Source organism: Eutrigla gurnardus, assembly GCF_963514095.1.
Source record: "Eutrigla gurnardus genome assembly, chromosome: 2".
Taxonomy (NCBI): Eukaryota; Metazoa; Chordata; class Actinopteri; order Perciformes; family Triglidae; genus Eutrigla; species Eutrigla gurnardus.
The window spans coordinates 27,425,442-27,448,058 of record NC_139916.1 but is presented as its reverse complement, the minus strand read 5'-3'; the positions used below and the strand labels follow the sequence as shown (position 1 = coordinate 27,448,058).

The 22,617-nt window shown below is 41.2% G+C and overlaps 1 protein-coding gene across 1 annotated transcript; it reads right to left on the bottom strand.

Annotated features, from left to right (window-relative positions):
- Positions 1–7,754: 7,754 nt before the first annotated feature.
- On the bottom strand, positions 7,755–18,046 carry arfrp1 (ADP-ribosylation factor related protein 1). Its single transcript, XM_084039622.1, has 7 exons — positions 17,704–18,046; positions 16,287–16,374; positions 15,738–15,820; positions 14,878–14,959; positions 14,012–14,082; positions 13,581–13,681; positions 7,755–9,944 (listed from the first exon to the last, which is right to left on the bottom strand). Exons 1-7 carry the CDS (start codon positions 17,794–17,796, stop codon positions 9,857–9,859), a joined length of 606 nt encoding a protein of 201 aa, XP_083895748.1. The 5' UTR covers positions 17,797–18,046; the 3' UTR covers positions 7,755–9,856.
- Positions 18,047–22,617: the final 4,571 nt, after the last annotated feature.

Below are 22,617 nucleotides of genomic sequence, written 5' to 3'. Positions count from 1 at the left end.
ACCTTCTGGGCTATATCTGTGGTGTTTGCTGCTGTCCGTGGGTGTATGTTTGTGCCTCCTGAGTTTTCCAGATGGCTCATTAAGTCACTGAGCACCAGGACTCAATATGGGATCATTAAGGAGAGAATACATGCTGGAAAACCATTGTTGTGTACCAATGTTGTACAGCCAGCTGATGCAAGATTACAAAGTTGCTCAGTCATCACCCTGCTCTCCAAGGCATTCATTGCATTAATTAATCAAAAGTACAACATGTTCCTGTGGGTTCAAGGGCTGCAGCACATGAAAGGCATCAGGTCCAACCTGTTTACTCTTCGCCACCAAAAAGAAACAAAGAAAGAATTTGAAAGCTTCCTGCATGAATCTATATCCTGGTTGAAGGGAATTATCCTGTTTGGTGAACCACACACAGTTCAGTAACAACAATGTAACATTAAAGAGGACCTATTATGCTCCTTCTCTGGTTCACAATCGTATTTCAGGTTACTAAAGCACATTTTCATTCTTTAATTTATTTTCCCATCAGGCTGTGCTGCAGAGGTTCTTCTCAAACTCTCTGTGAAATGCTGTTTGAGCTCCTGCCCCTCCCTCCCAAAAGCCCACTCTGTTGTGATTGGTCAACCGCGTGTGTCAGAAACGTCCCTTCCCTTACCATAACCAGATAACAGCAGTTGTACTGCTTTAGAAGTTCATACAGAGAACATTTGCTTTTGCAAAGTGGAAAAAACAACAACTTCTCAACATGGCGACCACTAACCAAACTCCTCAGGTTACTCTCCACCATGCTCAAAGTACCTTTGATTGAGTTATCAGCTGGGCAAATGCATTACTTAGTGACATCATCACTTTATGGAAAGAAGTTTTCAACTGAGGCAGTTCAGGAGCTGTGTTTCTATGGGGAGAGTAACACCCTTTGGACACAGACTTTAGGGTTTGCAACTCTGGAGATGTTTTACATGAACAAACTATAAACATACTAAGAGAAAGCGAACACGCTTTAAGTGTATTTCAACCAATATATAACTCAAATGAAGAAATGTCATCTAAGAAACAAGCAGGGCATTAATGGTATATTACATTTGGGGATTGGCAGTGAAGAAAGTTATATATTCAAATATCAATTGACCCTTTGCTAAGCCCCGCCCTTGCTGCAACACCATCAAGCTGTCAGAGCTAACATGGAGCCCACATTGTCACTAACGGCACTCCTTGAATAAACATCTAGTTTTTGGAAATACGGTGTAGCGATTTCAGAGAGAAGCAGGTTAAAAAGATAAAGATGTGAACCACTGCATCACCTGATGATCGAGACAGAAGACAAGCAAATTAAGGAACACTGTTCTTGTATAGCTGGATAGGTATTCACTGTATTCTGTATTCACTGTTTCACAATCATAAAAAGACATGTGTGTGTGTGTGTGTGTGTGTGTGTGTGTGTGTGTGTGTGTGTGTGTGCGTGCTGATAAGATGCAGTATGGGTTGTGTTGGTGAGGTGATAAGCATAAAATGAAAGCCATAAAGCCAGCATAGACTATTTCAGAGGACATAGTCATGGTGATGTCACCCGTTGGTTTGTGGACTACGGATCTGAAGCCTGGAGTTCGGCATTATGGCCGGCACCTTCTCAGATTTGAGTTTTTCTTTTGTGTGATACTGGGCATGTCTTACCTCCTAAAAAAACAGGATGTTAGTTAATTTCCCAGGTTTCACTGACATGACAGGAAGAGGAAGCATGGGATTTGTGCATTCACCACAAGGTAATTTATTATTGAGATGCTCAGCAGGATGGACGCATTAGTCCCACTCAGTGTCCAGAGCACGTGGTTCCCTATGTGCGATCCCTCGATCTAGGAACACGGCAACATGACTTCCATATCAAACATGGTCTCCATACCTGCAGTCACTAGCCTATTTGTTCCTGCTCACAGAGTTATTGCACTCAGTCTGGGTGAAGCAGCCACAGCACACCAACAATCACATTATTATTTTATTATTTCATGAAAGCCATATACAGTAATTGCCCATCTGCTCCATTTAAATCCCACTGAAGAGATTGCAACTCATTGGCTTCTCAGTTTTTATAGCCAATTAAAATAAGATGGGAAAGAGTGAGAGGATGTATACAACCCAAGCTGAGTTCAAAGTTGATATTATACATCAACGTACCGTACTTTATTATACACGAAGGGTTCTACCAGCTTGTGGTCAAGGGCTTTAAAAAAATTGTTTTATAAATATATATATATATATAGAGAGAGAGAGAGAGAGAGAGAGAGAGAGAGAGGATATATTTGCATAAAACACATCGGCTATGATAACGTTAAATTAGTGATGAAACGTAGCTAGCTAGCTAGCAAGACAAGCTGATGAGAGATGTAGTACTAAACTAAATGATACTATGACGATTGTTAAATACTGCAGCCCTGAAAGCACCAAACATGATGCATCCTTGTATTCATCTGCTTCCTACATTTCTTGTTGAGGTGATATATTAAAGACAGCGACGGCATATATGATTAATGGTGAGTGTTCAACGGGAGTTTGGTTCCAGGACCAGTGCTATGCGTGGAGGTGAGCCAGGTATCTCTCCATCTCCCGGACCAGCACCGACACACGCCTAGATCCCGGCCTTTGCCTGCTGCCCGACTCACAATGCACCTGACCCCTATATCTGTCCCTGCAGGTGATGGGATCACAAGGCAGCAGCTTCATGTTGATTTTGCCAGCTGTGTCCGGCTGAGCCCCTTGAGCCGAGGCCCGGCCACCAGATGCTCGCCAGCGAAGCCTCCCAAGTCTGGTTCAAGCAGGGGGGAGTGAGTCACTGCCCCAAGTGTATCTCAGAGTTTTGTTCACAAGTGAGGGTAAAATGGATCGTGATGGACAGGCAGTTTGGTCGTCAGCAGTGATGCTCATCATAAATACAAGCGGCTGGAATGGGTGTCCTTCGTAAGGTGGCGGGGCTCAGTCTTAGAGATAGGGGGAGGGATTTAGACATCCAGGGGGAGCTCAGAGTACAGCCACTGCTCCTGTACATCAAAAGGCGTCAGCTGAGGTGGTTTGGGCATCTGATCAGCATTCTCCTGGAAGCCTCCCTTGAGAGGTTTTGTGCACCTACAACTAGGAAGAGGCCCCGGGGTAGATCGAGAAGATGCTGGAAGGATTATATATCCCATCTAGCCTGGGAATGCCTCAGTGTCGCCCTGGAGGAGCTGGAAAACTTTGCTGAGAAGGACGTCTTGAACGTCCTCCTAAGCCTGCTGCCCCCGTGAACCGGCCTTGGATACGCGCAGTAAAAATGGAGTCATGGATGGCAAGTGTTCACACACCCCACCCCCGTGTATTGTGCACAATGAGTCACAGCTCAGACTGTTTAGATCAATAAAGCACATCATATACATGATTTCATCAGTCTAAAGTGGGGCATAATCAGCTTTGTTACTCCTCTAAATCCTCAAAATGGCTGACTTGTGCACCACAGTTAGTCTTATGATGTGGTAGAACTCAAATGTGTTCATTATTCATGTTGCTCAGGCTCCTCGCTGTGCTCTGCCGACATAACACGACATCAACTGTGAATTCCTGTCTCTTCCTGTTCCTTGTTCTCCCAAGCAGCGACATTTCCTGCTGTGCTTTTTTTAATGGAGGCTAAACAGCAGTAGCAGTTTGTGTGTGTGTTTGTTTGTTTGTGTGTGTGTGTGTGTGTGTGTGTGTGTGTGTGTGTGTGTGTGTGTGTGTGTGTGTGCATCAGTCTCACAAGGTGTGTACACAAAGGAAGACAAGGAACAGGGAGGAGACTTGCTCACGAGCCAGAGAGCATGCAGTGTTTGATGCATGATTTATGAGTTGGTGCAAAAGAAAAGACTCAAAATTCAACAAAAACAGAGATATCATGGAAACTACTTCAATATAGCACGCAATATTGTGAATAAGAGGAATTAAAAAAGTAAAAAAGGGATTTGGGCTGGACAAAGCTTTTACAAGATGAAAGAGTCACAGAGAAAGATGAAAATTAGTATTCAACTGACTCCACTGACTGGACAGGGCCCCCCCTCGACCTCACATATCAGATGCAAGGGAGCATGTGGAGCACAATGATCACTCTTATGCAATGAAACAGGACACTGAATCCTATAACTGAATGACCTCACCTATGTGAAAATAATTTAAAGGCTGATATTGGTAATATCATGACATCATGACTTCATGAGGCCAGCACCTTCTGTAGCAACGAAGGGCTCATTCTAAGTCAAAGAAAACACAACACTTCTTATTGTCAGGTGATTATACACTCATGAAAACATTCAGCCAATCGATTGCCTTAAATGCTTCACACTGTTCCTTTAAGAAACAAACACAGGACATTCACCCAGGGGGCTGGCGTCCCAATGCGAAAATCAAAAGTTGAGTTATTCTTACTGACATTATGTCACATGGCATTATGGCCACAGCTTACTTGAATATATTTAATATTTAATTTATAATCTGTTTGTGGACTACAGTTTTGAGTTTTGGAGCATTTTGGCCATCGGCATCTTGGAATTTTTACAACCAGTTAATGGAAGTGACAATACTTTGGACGAACACAAGCAGCAGAGCGGCACCTCAAACAGCAACCTTCTAGATCTGGATCCATCTGGATTTTGGTGTGAAGCTGCGAAAAAAGTTAGCTTCATAATTAAAGGTCAACTTTACAGCTAAGTTATCTTGTGATGTTCACCTAAAATAAGTGCCACATATTGTACAACACAGTATATGCTTATGGAGTTGCTGGGAAAACACAGAGTAGCCTAAGCCGGGCTGTATAGATGTGCGTACTAGTACTATCTCACAGAAGTACTTTGAGGCAAGCTAGCATTTAAAAGTTTGTAAGCTTAGACAGCCAAAAGACAATAATAGGAGTGCTTTTCTGACTTTGTGTATAATAATATTTGAATACTGCATTGAATGCATGCCAGCCTGCGAGGATCACTGCATTATGAAGATCAGGTGTCTTGCTGGGCATTGAGAAATGCCATCTTCTTATTTTTTGTTCCTGTGTTTTTGTATTATGTTGATTATAATTTTAATTGTTAATTGTGATGTAGCGATGCTGTGGTAGCGACCTGTCAATCCCTGGTTAGCCCCGCCCTAAAGTATCCCCTGCTTTATGGGCTGGACCATAATGTACTAAATGAACATCATGCTGGATTGAAGAAGACTTGAGAGATTGAGACCATAAACTCATGTTTACAATGTTTACTGAGAAGTAGGGTCATTTTCTCATAGACTTCCATGCAATCAGACTTCTTTTTGCCACCAGAGGAGTCGCCCCCTGGTGACCAGCAGAGAGAATGCAGGTTTAAGGGACTTCAATTTGGCTTCACTTTTCAGAACCAGATGTTGCAGCGTGGTTATAAGTCATCTCAGTATTTTGTGTGAAATACTACAGCACACAAGACAAAATGTGTCTCCACTTTTGTTTAACACATATTGGCTTTAAACAACTTGTGACAGAGGGATTTATTTGTGTGTATATATATACATATATATATTACATTTTGTCCATTCTGTCCCCCTTTATTTGCAGTAAAAAGTCACCAGAATGGTTCCAATAAAAATGCTCGCTGTATTGCCAGTGTCAGTGTCAATCTATTTCATTTCTTAGTGTTTTTGCTAATCTGCTTTGGTTTACACTGCTGCAAATGAATGATGAATAACCTGCTGTGTCTAGAAGAATCTGGCTGTGCCTAAATGTCCGTTTGGGACCATGGGAGGGTCTGTGATCTACACCAGAGCCACCGTACAATGAGAGAAGAAAACCCCAGTTGCCATGACAATTACACAGATGCATATGGAGCCTCTAAACCGTCTAAGAAGACTTAAAACAGTACACTGCCACACACAAACACAACATCCACACAATTTCAACTTACAGCAGAGCGTGTCGTCTTACCTGATACTGTGCTGGTCATTGTTGCTGAGAGTGGAGGAGGAGGAGGAGGAGAGAGCCGGAGGATGCTGCTGGATGGAGGAGAGGAGAGAATGTGAAGGAGACAGACGGCCCACAAAGAGGAGGGGGGGGGGGGGGAGGGGTGGGCGTGTATTTGAGTACTCTGTATGGTGCAGTGCACAAGTCTGTGTGAACAATGGGCAGTCAGTGTGTGTGTGTGTGTGTGTCGTGGGAAGGCAAGGGAGGAGCTGGGTGGTGTAAAAAGTGATGGGAGAACAGTCGCACAAAACATCATTTAGGTGACATGATGCTGATTCAGACGGATTAGCATAAAGGAAATCATAATAATCATAATAATAATACCGATTTATAATTATAACAATAATAATAAGAAGAATTGTCACGATAATAATGATAATAACAATGATAGCCTCAAGTGGCCATACAAGGAACTGCAGTTTTTGACACTTGTGTGTCGAACTTTTCATCCTTAGAGGAAAGTGACCCGTTATATTTTACTGCAGGCCTGGTTCAGCCTATTTACACTTCAATGATGTCAGCTTGGCAACACCTATTGGGGCCGTTACCATGCTGCAACCTTTGTTTCTGAAAAGTGAAGCCAAAGCTGAAGTGCCATATACTTGCATTCTCTCTGCTGGCCATCAGGAGGTGACTGCTCGCTGGTTGGATAGAAGTCTATGAGAAAATGACTACTTCTAACTTGATTTATCATCTCAGTAAACATTGTAAACATGAGTTTATGGTCTCAATCTATAGTTTCAAGTCTTCCCCAATACTGGATGATGTTCATTTAGTCAATTATGGTCCGTTTAGATTCTAATAGACCATAAAGCATGGGATGCTTTAGGGCGGGCTACCTTGTGATTGACAGGTTGCTACTGCAGCCTCACTACCTTTGCTAGCACGCTAACACACTATCATTGCAATTGGCTACTAAGATTACTTTAACAATTAGCTGTAGGGGTTACCTAGAATTATGGAAGCTTAGTCCACAAACCAGTGGGTGATGTTACGATGACTGCACTTGTTATTTCCAGTCTATGGCTTGGCCAAAATGTTTTAGCGGAAGTTGACTAAGAATGTCTTATATGGCTGGTAATGAAATTGAATATTATTGATTTGGTCAATAAAATGTCTCGGTCTATGGGGAGAAAGCAGAAACAGCAGAATGGGCAATGTTGACAAGCCACTCACAGTATTAAACAGGACACTATGATTATGATTGTTGTCACTAATTAGGCTGCAAAGAAGGCGACTCGTCCCTCTTTGAGGTTTTAATTGAGCATAGACAGCAATACTTTAGACGGTGGAGATGGACGCTGAGGTTGGACTTCTTCCGATTTCATTTCCTTCTAGAAAGCTCTTAGAGCGGGGACTGCAAAGAGGTTTGCAGGGAGGGGCTCAGGGTCATATAGAGTATATAGGGTCATGTTATAGACTGGAATGATGCACAGTCACTCTGACTATCTTTTGTAGTTTAAAACGTACCATCCAGTACAGTATAAGAGTGTTATTGTGATTAATTCATTCTGAATTTATTATGTCAATTCTAATAATGGTGACTAATCGTATATCACAGCACAAGAAACCACATTGATTTCACATCACTCAGAGGAAATCAGGACAGGATGCGTGTGTGTGAGACAGAGAAGAATTAGCATTTCAAATGGGTCATTGATTTCTGCTGGCCAGAGTCATTACAGGTAGAGTTGTAAAGCAACCAGAGGAGGAGTACAACACATCGGATTTATAGATACTTGCAATATATTGGAGGTTTATTGTGCAATGCTAATGACAGAAGTATTACACATATGGGATTGCATCTTTCAGTTCAATTGTTATGAAATATTATCATGAAATGTTCTTACTTCAGTGTTTTTCAACACTGTTGAGTGTTGAACAGACAACTTCCACAATGTCAAACTGATTTTGTTTCTTTGAAATGACAGCTTTATTATTATCATCATCTACCATATACGTGACAAACCACTTCATTCATCCCCAGTTACACTACTGGTATAAAGTCATTCAGCCAAGGTCAGCAGGTGTCTAGCATCACTTTGTGCATTTGTTTTCACAGATATCCTGCCCACTTACCCAGCTGTAGTGTATCTGCATTTCCAAAGTCAGCCCATTTTGATCAAACTATGAATGTTTTATAGAAGTCAAAACATATATGGGTAACATAAAAAACCCTGAAAACTTTGGATCATGTGATGGGCTGCTGTTTGAAAAAAAGTAATATTGGTAATTATTTCCAAAATTCACAACGTTTTGATCGAAAAAAACATTTGGTTGAGGTGGGTATAAGTGAGGCTGAATATTGTAAAGGGACAGACAAACAAAACACTTAATGGAGGATGAGTGGGGGAAAAAAGGGGAAGAAAATTAATTATTGAATTATGGCGCTCTGCAGTCAGGGGAGTACCATGAAAGCTGACCACATTTCTGCAAGCAACACCCATTCTCTGTTGTCACCACAGACACAGACAGGCTCAGTCCCGCCCCTTGTACGGTATGTACAGTTGTTAATGTGGAAATACAAATATTTTAGAATTAGAATTGTGCCATTAATTACACATATTATGGTTGCCAATTTAAAACATCACTTTTGGTGATGGCCAAAATGTCCCAAAACTGTAGTCCACATACCAATGGCTAAAATGTTCACTTAAGCTGTATAGCATAACATCAGTAAAACTAACCCAACTTTTGATTTTGGCACGGGACACCGGCCCCCTGGATGAATGTCCTGTGTTTGTTTCTTAAAAGAAACAGTGTGTAACATTTAAGGCATGCATACTGCAATGCATATTTTTTTCTGAAATAACGTCCCATTTTACGTGCACTGTTGCCAACCACTGTAGTGGACTCACTTCTTTATTAACCGTGTTACTGGTCACACTCATACCAGCATGACCAGTAACACAACAGTGTTACCATCGTGTGTCTGTAGTCCTGCCATGCTGGCTGTCCCTTTTTGTAAGTAATGAACCATGAATTGACTTTAACAGACGTTGATGCGGCCCTGTGATTACTGGCTCAACAACATTTACCGAGTCCCAATTCAGTAGCTGCTCAAAGACGCCATGTTGAATACAATCCAATTGTCACCAGCGCGATAATTTGTGGGATATGTTGGGCCTCGAAGGAACCATCAGTTGGATCCTCTGTTTCAGGAAAAGAAGGCTGACGGATTCTTTGATTTGAGACAGCCCGTTTCAGCTGCTGAGAAACATTCGGTCTTCAAACGCAGCCACCGAAGGATGCGGCTGCCTGATTGAGACACGGCTAATGTGTGAGAAAGTCAACCCCATTAACGCAACTTACAACAATCAACATTTTCTTCTCTACAGGTCAGATAACCAACAAACATAGCAAACCGTTCAATGTCTGTTGAACTCCTAATCTATTTCTAGGGTTGTCAAGGAAACTGCCTACCCAGGCATGAAGTGTAGACGCCGTTTCCTTAAAAAAAAAAAAAAAAAACTTCTATCGTCTTTTCAAAATGCACACATTGTTGGTTGATATTTATTTACCCCAAAATTGAGGAGAACTCAAATTCCAACTAAAATGCAACAACCGGGAAACCAACCAACAGAAGTTCAGTATATTTCATGAGAGAATTGATGCTTCACAGTAACCCCAGCAGCAGAGACTGGGACTGAAACAGGAAGTAAAAGGAACCATGACACCAAGTGAAAATGAGTCCATTCAAAGCACATTTGAACATATGCTTGGTGGGAAAAAAAGTGTGTCACTGTCTGTAATGAACTCCTAAAAGGAGAAATCCAAACAGTTCAAAGTCACAGCAAACACGAGGAGAGGACAGGTATCAGCTCCAGGGTTCACTTGGAATGTCCTCATGAGAAACCCGCAGTCCAAAGGAAGCGTACCGAGGACTTCTTACGTGATGTCCTTCTGTCTGGGAGGCCTGTGAATGTTTCTGACCACACACTTTACCATCCACTCGATGCCTTCGTTCACTCCATCCCTGTGGAAAACAACAAAGTCATTTAGTACTGCATGTTTTATTTCTTCTTACCAAGTATATCAAAAGTGAACACAGTTTAAAGAGCAACTAAACCATCGACAACCAGTGTATTAGTAGAAGTGTTGTTAATAGATTCAGGTCCAAATCATGACATGTAAGTGCAAAGTATTTGAATTCTATTGGTTAGGCATATCCACTGCTCCCTACTGGTTGAAACCCAGCGATTGCCATTGAATTTTGCTATTGGGCTGAGCTGAAGTCAGGTGACGTATATGGAGCCAGCTTCCATCACCAGCTGTCACCAACAAACCCCCCTCCTATAATATAAGACCAACGTCACTGTCTGCAGACTGTGGAGAGGAGTATTAGGGGAGTAGCCCTGACCCGTTCAGTTAGCCTGTGAATCACTTATGCTAATCGCATGCATACATTCAGTTAATCCCAGCCTCAACAAATTCACTGCATGTCCATAAACTGTATATAAGAAATGGACGTAGTCATGGTGACATCACCCGTTGATTTGTGGAGTACAGTTTTAAAGCCTGGAGTTTGGCATTTTGGTCGTAGCCATCTTGGAATTTTTGCAACCAGTGAAGGAAGTGACGATATTTGGACTGTGGAGGAGCGAGCGGGACTTTACTGGATCTGGATCCATATGGATTCTGATGTGAAGCTGTTAACAAAGTTAGCCTCATAATTCATGGTCAACTATACAGATAAATGTTAAAAGGTCATATTGATAACATTTATCTAAACAAATAAAACAAAACAAAAAAGTACATCCACAGCACTTTTAGAAAGGTGCAGAATCAAAAGTATCACTTCTCGTGAAAAAAATGCTTTGATTGGGAATTAATCATTTAAAAAAAAAAATCAGCCCAAAATCAATGTTTTGTTTACCTCTGTGTAGACAGTGTTTGTGTTTTTCAGTAACGATTAATCTAATTTATTACTTTTCCCATCGTTGCAACGCCGTTGCCGTTACTGAGAATGTAAAGTTGCGTGTTACTACAATTTGGTTGAATGAAGCACAAGGTGTCAGCTTTGGCCAGTGTCACACATCAGCTGCCTGGATGGGGGGGGGGGGGGGTTGTGGTGATGACACCGTTGCAAATGCGATGATGATTGGCTGGGTGGGCGGATCATGTCCTGCCCACGCTGCCTTGCTGCACGCTCTGATGACCAAACACAACAAGACAGCGACAATGGGGGAAATGCAAAGGTAGCGTTCTCGAACTGGAAGTACCGGCACTACTTCTCGCTTATTGAACTTAAAGAATGTTTATGTAACATGCAGGCTACGCCCAGGAAAAAAGACTTCATCCACGTCTGCCTCACGCAACTCCAATCTGATGAAGCACCTCACATCAACACATGCTAACACGATACTTGTACTAGATACTTGTTGCTGCTGCTAACCCAACCCCAAGCCCAAATGCAGCTAGCGTAAGCTTTATATTTTATATTTTCAATATTTAATATTGTTACTTTACGGAATGTTTAAGAGTAGGATAGTGTTCTGTTTATTGTGCAGTAGGCCTCATATATAGTTACAGAGATTTGCACTACTTAATGGCCAGATTTCCCTTTGTTTCTCTTTACCCAAGTTTACATTTGTGTCTTAAATTTGCACTTTGAATTTTATTTTCAATATTTTTTTTTTATATTTTTTTCTATGCATATCAAATCAGTTCATATATAAACATCTTTGACGTTAAATATGTTATAGAGTGCAACAGTGTTATAGAACATAAAAAGTAACTGCTGAGTAACTAATTACTTTTACGATGTGCTAACTCAGTTACTAACTCAATTACTTTTTTCGGAGAAGTAATTTATAACTGTAACTAATTACTTTTTTAAAGTAAGATTACCAACACTGTGTAGATGTGCGACATGTGGCTTCTAGCAAGGCTTGTGAGGCAATAGAATAACCACGTTGGTATCACTGTGGGTCAGGGGTCAAGAGTCTTTGGGGTTGCCAGTTAGTGTGGAAAAAATGGGAAAATGGCTGAGTTTAAAGTTAAGCGGGCAGCATTTCAGTACCAGTCCCAAGTGCTAAGTGACAAAATGAGGAGCGAGACCAGAGTGAACACTGGTTCAGCGTTTGATCGTTGGAGTCAGCATGACATGACTGAGCCTGCCTGAGTGTCATGCCACTCGACCATGAAAACGCAGGGTGTGCAATGAACTGGCAACCCACTGAGGGCGCATGCACTTTGGGCAACAGCTGTGTTGTAACATTAATGCAATGGAATGGGGAAGTGCGCGTGCAACATCTAGTGGCTGAATGTTAGCAATGTTGTCAATAGCAGCTTTAAAGAACACTTAGACCTACCCTAAAGCATCCCCTGCTTTCTGGTCTATTTGACTCTAAATGGACCATAATGTACTAAATGAACATCATGCTGGATTGAAGGACACTTGAAGTAGCAGTAAGAAATAAATAACAATAAAATACATACAATCATTTATAAGAAGTCCTAGGATAGGTTGGATAAAGTGAGGTGTGCAAGATAGATTTTAGTACTTATTTTGCACCTGTCCCTGTGTGTGGCCATGGTGGGGAGGGTGGCTTTGTTTTGAGCAGTGTGTCCACAGATCAGGTCTCTTTCCCGGCACCATGCAGATAGAACCTGAATCTCCTGTCTGTACGGCTTCATTGTTGTAGACCGGCTATAATCAGGTGGTGTTTGAAAGGCCGGGATTGAAGTTGACATGGATCCGACCGTCACCTTTACAGCAGCCCTCACCTTGACCTCGCTGCTTCATTAGTACCTTCCTTGCTAAGGAGGAACGAGGCTCCTGGACGACTGTCAACCAGGAAAGATTGTCCAGAGTGGGACCTTGAAACATGCAGCCTATCTCGCTAACAAGCTTTGTTGGCATTTAATGGCAGTTCAGTTTATAAATACATTTTCCTCCAGAACACAAAATTGTTTAGAGCTAGAGCTCCCAACTTTGCTCTCAAAGTGCAACTAATTGATGCATTTAATTTTAAAAAATTACAAAATTTCAGGTAAAAATTCCTGTATTTTTTCATATTTTAATATATATTGTAGAAAAAAAAATTCCAATGTCAGTCTTGTTCCAATATTGTGCAGCTCTAATGATAAACACAGTCAGCATGCTAGCCTTTAGCATTCGCGATAAGCATTAGCACTGACGATTAGCATAAGCTAATTGAAAGGACCATCATGGATGATAGCATGTTAGCTAGCTAGCGTTCTAACTAGCAGCCTCTAAATGAGTAAAAGAGAACAAGCTCATGTCCCAACAGAGAAAACTGCTGTGCTGTGAATGTAATGCTACACTGGTGATGGAAACTGAGCCGACTGTGTCTCTCTCATGACACGTGTTGATACTTCTCCGTGTCTTAAAATTGAGGTGGCAGAGCGTTTACAACACAAGGCGTCTGGTGTGATACCCTGGTATGTGCACAGCTACTGAGAGGGTGAATGTGTTTCAGTGGCAGCACCGCAATAACTTTAAACTTTGATTCGCTTCTTCTGCAGAAATTGAACATTATGAGCTTCACAAAGACAGCGTTCCCTACAGGGCTGTTGTACTGGATTATACAGCTTGCTGTTGTTGCACACAATCAGTGGATCATTCAACACAGTAGCAGTCTCTTACCCTGTTAGAGCTGTACACGGTTGGACTAAACAATCTCTCTTGCCGATCTTCGGCGCAGAATCACTGAAGGCTGTTTTAATGTCCGGCACTGACAAACAGTCCTGAGAACAGCAGAAACAACAACTGTAAAAAAAAAAACTAAATACAAACATCACCTCTGGAATGGTTACTACAGGTGACTCCTGTGAGCCCTGAAGCCTGCTACTTTCTTTTACATTCAGACTAACAGTTTAAAACCATAACATTTTAAATTTACAATGAAATAACCAGCGAGAAGCAGCTTATATTTGAGAAGCTTGAAGCGGAGAATGTTTGCTTGGTATATGACTCAAACAACATGCTTTAGTGTGGATGGAAGGTCAGAACAGAGAACAAATAAATCCACATTAACCTGAACACCATGTCAGGATGTTATATAGATCATACAGTACCGGTACGTCCTGCTTGTTGGCCAGCACGAGGAGTGGGACGCCTTCCAACACCTCACTGCTGATCATTTTCTCTGGAGGAGACGAGAGTCACGTTATAGACCAATTTGGCGTGGACTTTACACCACTGCGCTCCCATGCACATTGTGGTGGCAGACAAACAACAGGAACAAGTTGAAACGGATGAGATCTCTGGGAAAAAAATGTCTTGTTGTGCCGTAGGATGTTAGAAAAGGAAAACTAAAAGATGATCTTGATTTTTTAACATACAGTCATTGAAGCGGCGCTTTGAAGCAAAACGCAGCCATTAAACAGACTGACTGGCCTGAACGCTCATCTCTGCAGCTTATTTCATATCACTTTTCTCCTGTTTATCACACTCAAAGGCAAAATCAATGATGTCGTTAATAATCTGATCAACCTTAGCAATGTTAGCATGTTAGCAGAAGCTTCAAAGTACAACATTTAAAGCATTAAGATATTTGTAGCCTCAAGTTTTTCTTTTGTATAGATAGTGGGTTTTTATCCATACACTGAGTACGACTAGGGAAACTTAGTAAGACAGCCCGTCTTCTGCTGGAATACAGTCACATAATCAGAGAAGGCTCCAGATCCTTATTCTAATTGACGCTGACATGTGACAGCGCTACTACACTGTACCTTTCTGATACAACAGTTTGGCAAAGCCCACAAAATATGTCATTGCTGTTTACAAAAGACACAAAAAGTCTAATGATTACTAATGGTGCTACAGTTTGTATTTGAAGGTTGAAAAGTCAAAGCAGACCTGTCAACCACGACGTCATTATTTCAGTGGAATAAAGTCACAGGACACTATATTCAGAAAGCAACAGATGGACGTCACTCACCGAACGCCTCCTTTGATTCTGACAGGCGCTCTTCATCAGTTGAATCTATCACATAGATGACGCCATGGCACTCGGCATAGTACTGAACATAAACATGAAAAATACAAACAGGAAGTCAGAGCGGGCTGAAATAACCCGTCATCCAAATTACAATGAAACCCTCAAAGAAGCTTTTGGTACAACGGTTAAAGGAGTAGCTAAGAGTACAACTTAGTCGTGTTTACACCAAACGCAAAGCTTATTTTTTGCATCTGAGTTCGGTGAATTTCACCAAACTGGTTTACCACAGAATAAAGTATTTAGCTGTGATTTAACAGCAATAAACAGATTACAATGATGGTGAAACAACTACATTATGATAGTGATCAGTAAAAAGTCTGAAGTCATGCTTTGTTAGATCTGTCTGCAAGCAAACAACTTTTAAAATGGTTGATTTGTGAATGGAGTCTGGATGGATGGGTGCTAGGCTATGCTAACATTGTAGCTGCTCCATCAACACTCAATATAACCTCATCTAGACATAAATACGGCAGCGATGTTGTTGTTTGTACCACAGACTGATTTAGAAGAAGATATAGAAATATCTTAACTCACACAAACATGTTTATTAGTCTGGCAATAACTAATCTCACCTACTACCCCACCCCTCGGCTTAATATTTGTGTGCTCGTTTATGACTGTATGCTCAAGGATCTCTAGGCCCGGTGGTTTTATACTCTTTTGAAAAATGAAAAGTGTGTGTGTGTGTGTGTGTGTGTGTGTGTGTGTGTGTGTGTGTGAGAGAGTGAGAGAGTGAGAGTGAGAGTGAGAGTGAGAGTGAGAGTGAGAGTGATGAGGATCTGGTTTCATTCTGAACTCACTTTGTCCCACAGAGACTGGAGCTCATCCTGACCTCCCAGATCCCAGAACATCAGACGAGCCTTACCCACATCGATTGTACCAACTGTGAAGGAGACATTAATAAGAGATATTATACTGCAGCGAGGGAAACACGCACCTACCTGAACAAAACCTGCTTTAATTTTCCCATTAGATTGACTTTGGGCTTAAGTAGTGATTAGCCAGGTTTCCAACCATGACATTTGTGTTAGTTTCATGTATATGTGAGGAAGCTTACATCCGTTTTTCGGTCGACATTGAAGTCACATGTTTCATGTAGGTCAACATTTACTCACTCAAACTGTTTCCATCACACTTTGTCGCATTTTGCTTTTAAATACAAAAAGTTCTCTACCTCGGCCAAGTGTAAAAATCTTAATATAATAGCAATATTTATATATATTTTTTCTGAAGTTTTAGCTTTCCTACTCTGTTTTTTATTACGCGCATATTGAAAAAGTGCATAAAAACAAGTCCATTACTCTTCCTGACGAGGACAGCTGAAGACATGGCTGAAAACATCCACTTACTGTTCAAACCAACTGTAGTTGTGATCTTTGATAAATTCATTCCCTTATAGTTCTTACTGAACTTGGTTTTGGTTTGTTCCAGGAAGGTCTGCAAAGAGAGACAACAGTGAAACGGTGAAATTAACAGACAAGACATATCATTTATATATGATTCACATGACATGGTGTAGGCTAACCCGTGTGAAATACCATTTAAACCACCCCAAAGTCAATGCTACCGTAATTACAAAATATAATAATTTCCACAAGCAAATGTGATGCATGGCATAACTAAAACATGTTGACAAAAAGCTGATTTTATGAAAACATTTGTTACAAGCATGTATGCATATTTAATGATGTATGCATATCTGTATATGTATTCAATACATAAATCGACATGAATTGGAACAGATTTGGTGCACGTCTATTCATGCAATTACTGTAACAGTGCTGGGAATGGCCAAAAAGGTCTAATGACTCGCAGAAACTGCAATGCATTTTCATATACCTTATGAAACAATCAGATGATTATGATAAAAAGGTGGGGTTTCTGTTCATGATTTCTTAAAAACTAAGATTTAACCGTTTCAGTGGGAAAAAGAAGAACCTCGGCAGGAGCATCTGAGGAGGGATCCCTCTCCCTACAGTCTAAAACCTAGAAATGATTCAACATTTTTGCACTTCCAATCACTGGTCTCAAAGTCAACAGGTTTTCTCCCTGGGTTGGGAACTGGGTACCTCTCTTTTCCAGTTCCACCTAAATCTAAAGAAGTTCATTGAGATGATAAACAAAGTGTACTACCCTTGTAATGACTTCCTATATCAAAGATTTAACTGGGATTTGAATATTTTTACCTTTTAGTACTCCAAACTATTGAACATCTATTTTTCACTTGCAGCCTAACTAGGAACGTGTGGGTGACTTTAAAAGTGCAATTAAGCTTGTCTGAAAATAAAAAAAAGAATGTATAAAGTTTTGTAAAACCTAAAGAGCAAATTTTCTTTATGAATAAATATGTACTTTAGTTCCTGATTGACCACTTGCGTTTGGTTTTCCTTTTTTGGGTTATCACTCTCTCGGTTGCTTGTAAAATGCATCACTTGAATTTGACATGAGCCTTTTTTGACTGTGTAATAACCAAAAAAACTGCAACAATTTAAAATCCCCAACACAAAGCATCGTCTTTTTCACGATGGAACCATTTGGCCTCCCCAAGCACCGGTACCGTTATTGCAGCATTAGATGCGCATTAAAAACGTAAACGGCTTGATCGTATTCGGTGTTTTAACCTTTAATGTAAAGAAAAGGAGACTGTCTGACTACAAAGCCCCACAGGCATGAAATCAGCACGAGAATAACACATTCGACAATGCTGTCAGCGTACGAGTTATCGTTAGCCCAGTTGTACTACATTTAAATTATAAAGCAACTTACCGTTTTCCCAGCGTTGTCCAGCCCCAGTATCAGAACACAGTATTCGTCCTTTTGGAACATGTACTTATATAACCCAGATAATAAAGTATACATCTTGAAAACAACTATGTAAACAACACAAGTACTTGCTAAGTAGCCTTGCCAATGTTAGCTTGATGACATAGCTTAGCCTACATATGAGGCCGAACACAGCGACACGCACCACTATGGCGTCATTATCGTCAAATTAAATACACGCGAGAGATTAACAATCAAATGCATACGCAAGTCCGTAAAAGTCTTCGTTTGTGGCCACTCTGTAGCTAGCTTACAGCACCGACGCTACGTGTAACCGACCAGGAAGTGAGCCTTCAGGAATTGTGGGCAATGAGGTACGCGGTGTCTCGTTTGACCGTTCTTTTAACGAGGTCGTACGTTCAAATAGAACTCTATATCCCAGAAAGCATTTCGATGTTTCTGTGCGCTTGACGTAGCATGCGCGTCATGGTGTTAAAGAAGAGTCCACCCTAAAACAGAATCGACTTTCTTCTCTACTACCATCATTAACGCCAGCTAGCCGCTCTGTTGCTTTCTGACGGTGAAGTTGGTCGACGAAAAGGGATATCATGTACCATTACCTGCAAAAATAGCGAGAGCTCAAAATGTTCCTATTTCTTTGAAGCTACATTTCTTTATTCATTGCGGTACATAAAGGCAAGGTACAAGATCAAACACAATGCGTTAAAAGAGACTGCAGGAGAGCTGCAGTTGTGTGACACTGGCACATTGATATCAAGAATACTAATCAGTGAAGGTGAAATGATCCAATGTATTACCCTGGCAGTCACACACCTTGCCTAATACATCCACTATCTGCATAACTCCATCGTTACATCTCTTTTGGAGCTATATATTTATGAAAACTCTTATACTTAAAATGAACACAAACATAAACCACTGCTTATGGCTATTATCATTAGGGCCAGAGTATTTTTTGTTTTGTTTTTGTTCCAATTAAATGCCTCGTGTTCAAATCAGTGTTGCCTGATGACAATTCATGAGAGCTGCTGCATACATGGCACATGTCTAAAGTCTGGGTTTTATTTATATATTTATTTCACCTATTTATTTTTATTTATTTATTTATTCATTTCAATTGTTATTTAATTTCTTGGCATGCCGAACCCAGGACCATCTACACCACCGTGCAGCCCCGCAGGAGTAGATCAACATTACAAATTGAGGGTGAAAGAATCCAGAGGCTGCCCTGCAGAACTTAGCGAGGTTCCCAACCGAACCAGGGTTCATCCTGCAGTACACCCAGTCCTCCACCACCTACTGCACCAGCACCACACATCCACTGATATCCGTCTGTCAGAGAGGCCAATGTTTATAGCCTGAAAAAAGTGATACTGCTGCAGCTGGTGACCCAAGCTAATCTGAATTTGCCCCCTTAGGCAGGCTACGGTGGTCTTGCCTATAGATTTTGGGGGGTACCTTCGATACCAAGGTCAGAGGTTACAGAAGCAACAGTGCCTGGTGCTGAGAGGGGGTACTATATACGCTGTACACCACTTCACTGCTCCATCAATATGCCAAATAAGGTCATCTAGACATAAATACAGCAGTGACCTTGTTGTTTGTAGGCAAGGCAAGGCAACTGTATTTGTATAGCACATTTCATACACAAGGCAGACTCAAAGTGCTTCACATCATAAAACAAAGTGAGAAGAAAAAGAAAAAAAATAGAAGAATTAAAAGAAAATAATAAAAAATGTAAAATGCATTACAGAAAGAAAAGAGAATAAAAACATATTTGCAATAATTAAAAACAGTGCAGACATTAAAAGATTTAGCAGAAAGCTATGGTGAACATAAAAGTTTTCAGTCTAGTTTTAAAAGTGGTCAGAGTTGGGGCAAGTCTTACATCTTCAGGAAGTTTATTCCAGCCATTTGTTGCATAGTGACTAAATGATGCTCTCCCGTGATTGTTGTTTACTCTGGGAATCACTAACAGATTGGTCTCAGAAGATCTTAGTGGTCTAGAAGGCTCATGTAGTGGGAGCATATCAGTGATATACTTCGGTCCTAGACCATGTAGTGATTTATATGTGAGCAGGAGGATTTTGAAATCAGTCCTCTGACATACAGGGAGCCAATGTAAGGATTTAAGAATTGGTGTAATGTGCTCACATTTTTTGGTCTTTGTAAGAACTCTAGCAGCAGCGTTCTGAACAAGCTGTAGCTGCCTGACAGTTTTTTTCGGAAGACCTGCAAGGAGACCATTACAGTAGTCTAGCCTACTAGTAATAAAGGCATGTACAAGGTTTTCTAAGTCTTGAGCTGACATGAGCCCTCTAAGTCTTGCTACATTTTTTAGGTGATAGTAGGCTGATTTTGTTACTGATTTAACGTGACTGTCGAAATGTAAATCAGAATCCATAATAACCCCAAGGTTTCTGGCTTTGTTTGAGGTTTTCAGGGACAGAGAGTGAAGGTGTTGAATTACTTTAAACCTTTCTTTTTTAGCACCAAAAACAATTATCTCAGTTTTATCCTCATTTAGTTGTAGGAAGTTTTGGCACATCCAGTCTTTGACTTGCTCAATGCACTGGCACAGAAGATCTATGGGGCGATAGTCGTTTGGTGATAGTGCTACATAGATTTGGGTGTCATCGGCATAGCAATGGTGGTCAATGTTATTATTTTGCATGATTTGTCCTAGTGGGAGCATGTAGATGTTGAATAAAGTTGGCTCCAAGATTGAACCTTGGGGGACTCCACACGTTACATTGGTAGGTTCTGATACAAAGTCGCCAATGGAAACAAAATAGTTCCTATCTTGTAGATATGACTTGAACCAGCTTAAAGGAAAACACCACCGCATTTCCATACTGAACTATGTTCTGCTCTGATCTTAGACGAGGTGATACATACCTCCCTCTCCTCTGTGCGTGCACTCAATGGCTCTTGCGCGCACTCCGCGCAGCGCTAATTTGCTAGCATGTAGCTTGTCCCAGTATATTCCTTAGGATCCAAAGGGGGGTGAAGTTAGAAGCGACCAAGCACTTCCACGTTTTCCCTATTTAAATACGGTTACGTGAGTAGTTACACGACCCAAGTTTGGTTACACAAAATGAAACATGCCAATTTTTCTAAGCGGATAACAAGGATAACTATATAGTATGGCGGAATAACAACTGGAAGCACTTCGACGTCGGCGCAGTAATATCATCACTCAAAACATGACGGGACTATATACCTTCTGCTTGTTTTCACAACCCTGTACGATGCACGTTATAACCAAACTATCACAAACTATCTTACTACAACCTGATGCTTCCTCAACTGTGCACAAACTACTACAGGTAGTGCAGGCGACGGCGTGCAGGTCACGTAGGTTCTATTGACGGAAGTAAGAGGGGGAACGGAGTGATGATATTACTGCGCCGACGTCGAAGTGCTTCCAGTTGTTATTCCGCCATACTATATAGTTATCCTTGTTATCCGCTTAGAAAAATTGTCATGTTTCATTTTGTGTAACCAAACTTGGGTCGTGTAACTACTCACGTAACCGTATTTAAATAGGGACAACGTGGAAGTGCTTGGTCGCTTCTGACATCACCCCCCTTTGGATCCTAAGGAATATACTGGGACAAGCTACATGCTAGCAAATTAGCGCTGCGCGGAGTGCGCGCAAGAGCCATTGAGTGCACGCACAGAGGAGAGGGAGGTATGTATCACCTAGTCTAAGATCAGAGCAGAACATAGTTAAGTATGGAAATGCGGTGGTGTTTTCCTTTAAGACTGTGCCTGAGAGCCCCACCCAGTTTTCCAACCTGTCCAAGAGTATTGAGTGGTCGACAGTGTCAAATGCAGCACTGAGGTCTAATAGCATTAATATTGAAGTTTTGCCAGAGTCTGTGTTAAGACGGATGTCATTTACAACTTTAATAAGGGCCGTCTCGGTGCTATGAAAAGGTTGAAATCCTGACTGGAAGTTGTTGTGGCAGCCAGTTGAAGCCAGGAAGTGATTTAGTTGTTGGAGGACAACTTTCTCAATTATTTTACTTATGAAGGGTAGATTTGAAATTGGTCTGTAGTTGTTGATAATAGAGGCATCTAGGCTCCGCTTTTTTAGAAGAGGTTAAATGACTGCAGTTTTGAAGGCCTTTGGGAAATTGCCTGATTGAATGGAGTTATTAACTATTTGCAATACGTCTGTTGATAAGCAGTCAAAAACATTCTTAAAAAAGTTGGTAGGTAAAGCATCAAGGCAGCAGGTGGATGATTTTAGATCTGTCACCGTTTCCACTAGAGTTTTAGAGTCTATGGCATTAAAGCTTGCCATCATTGCTGTGTTACTTTTGCCTGTGATCCAACTTTTTTGTTTGAGATATTGATGGCGCGTCTGATGCCTTCAATTTTATTAGTATAAAAGAATGCAAACTCATTGCATTTCTGTGTGGAGTGCAGTTTAGCTGGTATTTGTGTTGGGGGGTTGGTCAGTCTGTCAACAGTTGCAAATAGGGTTTTCGCCTTATTAGTGTTGTTGTTTATGATATTGGAGAAGTATGTTTCTCTCGCACTTTTTAAGACTAAATTGTAGGCCCGGAGGCTCTCTTTATAGATGTCGTGGTGAATATGAAGTTTAGTACTCCGCCAGATTCGTTCAGCCTTCCTGCACTCTCTTCTCTGGGCTGTCACAACAGCAGCTTTTCTCCAGGGTGCCTTTTGCTTACCAGAAATTGTTTTAACCGTAGCAGGTGCAATGACATCTATGACATTCAGAACCATAGAAAGTCTCTGGTTTCTCCACATAGTCTGGTCTGGTCTCTGGACTAATATGAGCTACTATTGTAGACCTCTGGGGGACCACAGGAACAGGAGACAACATTTGTTTACTCAATTTCTGACTCAGCAACGTCAGGACGA